At 56.6% G+C, this 5,760-nt stretch overlaps 1 protein-coding gene across 1 annotated transcript in view; it reads left to right on the top strand.

The window, feature by feature from the left end:
• The window catches only part of ADAM12 (ADAM metallopeptidase domain 12), a gene marked incomplete at its 3' end in the record, with an annotated part of 130,512 nt that overhangs the window by 89,756 nt on the left and 34,996 nt on the right, over positions 1 to 5,760 (top strand). Inside the window, exons 7-8 of the mRNA XM_014530146.1 lie at positions 3,648 to 3,713; positions 5,051 to 5,122. Of these exons, the coding sequence (XP_014385632.1) occupies positions 3,648 to 3,713; positions 5,051 to 5,122 (138 nt within the window). The remainder of the gene's footprint in view (positions 1 to 3,647; positions 3,714 to 5,050; positions 5,123 to 5,760) is intronic.

Raw genomic sequence — 5,760 nt, 5'->3', positions numbered from 1 at the left:
TTATCTGTGTCCTTGGGTGATGCGTATCTGCATACAAGTTCATTGGTTAATCCTCCCCCGCCCCCCACTTCCCTCTGAATGACGCCAGTCCGTTGCATGCTTCCATGTCTCTGGATCTTTTTTGTTCGTTCATTTATTTTGCTCATTAGATTCCACATGCATGAGATTGTGTGGTACTTGTCTTTCTGCTGATTTCGCTCAGCATCACACCCTCCAGGCCCCTCCATGCCGCCTCGCAGGGTAAGCGACGCTCCTTTCCTACAGCGGCGCAGTCTTCCAGGTGTAAACGCGCCGTGTTCCTGCCCTCCACCTCGGGTCTCAGTGCGCTCCCCTCCCCGTCTGAGTCCAAATGGTTTCTCTCCTTGGTTGTACTTTTCACAGACGATGCTTGATGTTTGTTAACTCTGTACTGTCACCCCCTCCGCCCAGCATGTGAGCTGCATCAGGGCAGGGCCTGGGGTCTCCCGTCCGTCCCTGTATCCCGGGACCCAGCCCAGTGCCTGGCACGTGGAGGGCTCCCGGGAGACGTCTGTGGGATGCGTGAATGAAGGACAGTGTGGCTCATGTGGAGGAAGACTACAGTGAGGACGTACGTCACCCTGATCCCAACGGCGCTTCTCGGACTTGCATGGGGCTGCGTTAAGCTCCCGCGCCAGGGTTCCTGTTGCGACATGTTTGGGGGATGTTCTCTCTCTGGGAACTTGGCCATGACGACTGGAGAGGCCTGGGAACTGCCTCCCTCTTGAGCGAGGTTCCAGGCGCCTTGGCCTCCACCGTGGAGCAGGGACTGCAGGCCGTTCTCAGGCGTGTGTTCCTCTCCGCTCGGGGCAGGGCTTTTGTTCCGAACCCCAGAAGGAACACTGAATCAAGCAGCCAGTTTCAGAGGTCGCTCTGCCGATCAAAAAGGTTAAATAGGATTTGCTTCTTATAAAACCGGGCGGCCCGAGAGGCGGGAACTGCACAGGGGTGCTTGAAGCCTCTGTGAGCACAGCGGACGGAGCGAACCGCAGGCCGTGGGCGGCCCTCCAGGGCCTGCGGCTGTGTGGTCAGCTTCCCCCACAGCGTGCACTGCTCTGAATTCATGAGAAAGTCTGGGCTCCCCGGACAGCTGCAGAGACAGGGAAGCGGGGCGCACGTGTTTGTTTTCATGATCTGGAACCACGGCTTTCTACACGGCGACCCAAGGCCACTGGGAATGTCCACGGCCCGCGGGCCCCTCCCCTTTGCCGGCTCAAAGGTGGAAGCGTCTAAACAACCAGGGCCCTTTCTAGGGGGTTTCCAACGGGAGGCGAACAGCAGGCCGTGGGCGGCCTCCAGGGCCTGCGGCTGTGTGGTCAGCTTCCCCCACAGCGTGCAGTGCCCTGAATTCGTGAGAAAGTCTGGGCTCCCCGGACAGCTGCAGAGACAGGGAAGCGGGGCGCACATGTTTGTTTTCATGATCTGGAACCATGGCTTTCTACACGGCGACCCAGGGCCACTGGGAATGTCCATGGCCTGCGGGCCCCTCCCCTTTGCCGGCTCAAAGGTGGAAGCGTCTAAACAACCAGGGCCCTTTCTAGGGGGTTTCCAACGGGAGGTTCACTTATTTTTTTATTTGTAGAACTTTATTTTCTTCTATATAATTAGCTGAATCTATTAAGAGTGAATCGGGGAATCGAAGGGGGCAGGCGATTTCTGCTTCTTGCACACCCCAGCGAGGAAAAGGGGCAGGAGCCTCACTCTATTTTTATTTTTTTTTAAATTTTATTGGTTTCAAGGAGGAAGGGGGAGGAGAGAGAGAGAAACATCAGTGATGAGAGAGAATCATGGATCAGCTGCCTCCTGCACGCCCCCCACTGGGGATGGAGCCTGCATCCCGGGCCTGTGCCCTGACCGGGAATCGAACCCTGACCTCCTGGTTCATAGGTCGACATTCAACCACTGAGCCACGGGGCCCGGGCAGGAGCCTCACTGTTTGAGAAGGTGTCTCATTTTGTGGCCAGCACTGGCTACCACGGGGCTAATCGTTTTTTCTTTATAAGCACATACTTATCACCATAAAACACACGTACTTGTCACCTTAAAACACAGCTCCAACAGGGAGCCTCAGCGCTTGTCACTCTTTCCTGTGCCGCTGTAGAGGGTGGAGACGTCCTGCCTGGCGCGGAGCTTCCTTTCTCTCCCTGCAGCAGGCTCCAGGTCTGTTCAGGGCCCCTGTGCCCAGGCATCAGCACAGTGGGGGGGTGGGGGGCCCGCTGGGACGCAAACATTTTTCTTGTAAAAATCAGTTTGCAAGATCCGCGTTGATGGGATTTGCTGTGTGAAAGGTGTTTCCCTCTGGGTGTGAGACAAGCCGCTGATGCACAGTGCGCCTGGGTCGTGTTTCCTTCTGTCTGCGAGCGGTTATGACACGCGGCTCTGAGCCGCCGCCGTGCGGGGCGTGAACTCGGAACCCAGAGGCGCGGGCAGGCCCCCCGACCAGCTCAGCCCGGCTCCCGCAGCGGCCTTCACGGAGGAACAGAAGGCTTTGCGCTCCGTGTGCAATGTTTGCTTTCTGAGACCACCCCCCGTGACTCGCTCTCGTTCTCCTAACAACGCCTCTGGGATTCTCCCAGGGATTCACGGAGAGTTACATGTTTTCTGAGGAAACTGGTTAGAACGTAGTCGCTTCCGAGCGGCCTGGATGGGCGGGGGGGCTCCCATGGTGCCGCCTGCACCTCCTCCGTCCTCACCCCTGGAAACAGTTCCCGCGTCCTTCCCGGCTGTTCCACGCTTTCTCCAGGGGCGGAGTTTTTCTCCACATGGTTTCTTTCTGTTCTTTTTCTCTTTGCTCCTTTCTAGTTTCCTCCTAACACCTCTCTCGCACTGGCTCTGTTCCCGGATTATCAGCCCGGCTGATCCCTGCTCCCAGACCGCCCGCCTGCCGTTGCTTCTAACCAGGTTTTTCAATGTCCCGCCTGGCGTGGACCCAGCTGTGTTTCTTCAGAGGGTCACGCAATTCCGGCCCAAACTCTGTTCTCTTCCACTTTCCTCACCTCACAAAACGGGACCCTAAAGGCAAAGGGAATACCCCTAGGGCATCATTTTCTGGGGTGACCTTCAAATGTGCTGCTCGGGGCCCGGAATGCGCGGGGGGCGGGGGGCACTCCTGGTGCAGGCAGCGCTGTTGCTTGTTTCTGTGTTTCGGCACATGCTGGTTCCGACCCTAAAGTCAGGGACTCGGCTGGAGCGTGAACTCCCTTCGCAAGGATTTCCTAGATGAATGGAAACTGGTCATTCAAGCCGGGCCGGCGTGGCTCAGTGGTTGACCATCGACCTAGGAACCAGGAGGTCATGATTTGATTCCCGGCCAGGGCACATGCCCAGGTTGTGGGCTCCATCCCCAGTGTGGGGCGGGCAGGAGGCAGTCCATCCATGATTCTCTCTCATCATTGATGTTTTCATCTCTTTCTCCCTCTCCCTGCTTCTCTGAAATCAGTAAAAATATGTTTAAAAATGAAAGAAGCTGGTCACTTGAGTTGAGAAGGTCCCACAGAGGTCGCTGGGGATGGAGGTGACCGTGTGGAGGATGGGGCCCCTTAGTGAGGTGCTTGGGTGGGGAGAGGGTGACCGTGTTCTGGGTGCCCCGGGAGGCCTCCAGGGAATTGAACCCGTGTTTCCTGTTGCAGCATAAGAGAGAAACCCTGCAGATGACCAAGTACGTGGAGCTGGTTATTGTCGCCGACAACCGCGAGGTGAGAGCTTGAAATGTCTCGGTCGTAAGGCTGGTTTAAAAAAAAAAAGAGAGGAAAGGAAAAGATATTCAGTAGGTCACAATTTGCTTTAATTAACCTCCTTTACTCCGGGCCCTTAAAGGCATGTAAACAAGTCACGGAAAGGGGGCTTTCTGGTAGCGTCAAGTATAAAAGATTAAAAATGGGTCTGAAACTACAAAATAAAAGCCCAAGACTGGAAAGCAAACAAGGAAACTGTTGCTCCATCGCTAAGCTCTCCAAACGGGGGTGGGGTGGGGGTCCTTTGGGGAATCCGCAGATGGCGTTAGAATGGATTCCTGAACCGTTTGGGGGGAAAGCAGCGTTAAACATGTCCGATGTGTCCTCGACCAAAGTGAAGGCTCGAGAGGGACAGGGACGCGGCCGGAAGCCCTGCCTTCTGAGCGGGGCTCGGGGCCACGCTCGCTTTTCCTCTGAATTGATTTTTAATTAGACTTTTGGGGAGTTTCTTCTCCGTATTCCTTTCGGCCTCTGCTGCGTGTGATGAATGAGGTGCCATTTCCTCGGGGCGCAGCGCCGGCGGAGGGAACTGGCTTGACCGTTTCTCAGAGCCCGCCCCGTCTGGAGGTCAGCCGAGGGGCGATTCATTAGCTTGTCATCCCCTCCCCTCCGGGTCGCGGACTTGCGGCCGTGAGCGCCTGTTCCTTCACTATCTAAGTTTAAAAACAAATAGGAAGGACTTTGCGAGGAAGTGAACATCAAGTGTGCTTTTGTGAACCAGTGTCACCCCAATAAATCCAATTTTGAAAACCCCAAGTTGACGATCTGAGAAATGGCTCGGGGCTGCCTGCTCCTTCGTTGTCTGTCTTCCCTTTACCTAAACCCGTGGTCGGCAAACTGCGGCTCTCGAGCCACGTGCGGCTCTTTGGCCCCTTGAGTGTGGCTCTTCCTAAGCCTGAGGAGTACCCTAATTAAGTTAATCACAATGTACCTACCTATATAGTTTAAGTTTAAAAAATTTGGCTCTCAAAAGAAATTTCAATCGTTGTACTGTTGATATTTGGCTCTGTTGACTAATGAGTTTGCCGACCACTGACCTAAACAGTGGCTGCCCGTCACATATGAGGCTGAGGCGAGGCATGAGTTACTCAGTTACGTAGGAGCGCTCCGTGGTGTGGCGAGTTTCGGGGCGCTTCGGGGAGTCCCAGCGGGAGGTTTCTGGGGGGATGGGGCTCATTGCCCAGGGAGCTGGGAGGGTTTGTGAAGCCTGAGGCTGCGCATGCCCAGGGACTGGGAGGGAAGAGGAGCTTTGAGTGACACGCTTGCTGTGATTAATGCTGACATCTCAAATTATGAAGTTTCAGAGGCAAGGAAAGGACCTGGGAAAAGTGAAGCAGCGACTAATAGAGATCGCGAACCACGTGGACAAGGTACGTTCTTTCCCGGGCCATTAAGTCACTCAGATCATGTGAATGTTTGGAAACCAGGTGAGAGATGAAGCTCACCTTATCCGTCTGAGCAGGGAGCCGGGGTCAGGGCTGGACCGGGGACTCCTGTCCTGGGAGCACAGAACCGCGGGGCCCGGAGCGGCTGCAGGAGATGCCGCCCAGGCTGCCCGGACTGCGGCCTGGGCCACATTCCTCTGGGCTCCCTGCTGGCTGGGCAGAGCCCCAGTCCCGGCATCGCAGGCTCCCAGTCAGATCCAGAGCCATGGCGGGTGCATCCACCCTTTGGGGAACTCCTAAACCCGCCTCTCCCTAAGCCTCCCCAGGAGGAGCCCACGGCCCCCACATTCCGCTGCCTCGGCCCCGCCCCATGCCAACGAGGGCGCCACCGTCTGGGACATGGATACTGATCTTCAGCCCAGCCAGCAGGCGGCCAACCCTCCCTGAGGACCAGGAGGTGACAAAGGCCAGGGCAGAGCTGGAAGGGACCCTGGGAGTTGGTCTAACCCCAGGGCCTTTGACCACCAGAGGTCCTCCCGCTACCTGTCCCCAAGGAGGTGGGGACACTGTCTCCACCACGTGCTTCAGCAGCACACCCGCACGAAGCACCCCTGACGGAGCCC

This window comes from Myotis brandtii, unplaced genomic scaffold (genome assembly GCF_000412655.1).
Source record: "Myotis brandtii unplaced genomic scaffold, ASM41265v1 scaffold725, whole genome shotgun sequence".
Classification (NCBI taxonomy): Eukaryota; Metazoa; Chordata; class Mammalia; order Chiroptera; family Vespertilionidae; genus Myotis; species Myotis brandtii.
This window is presented reverse-complemented; position numbering and strand designations above follow the sequence as displayed.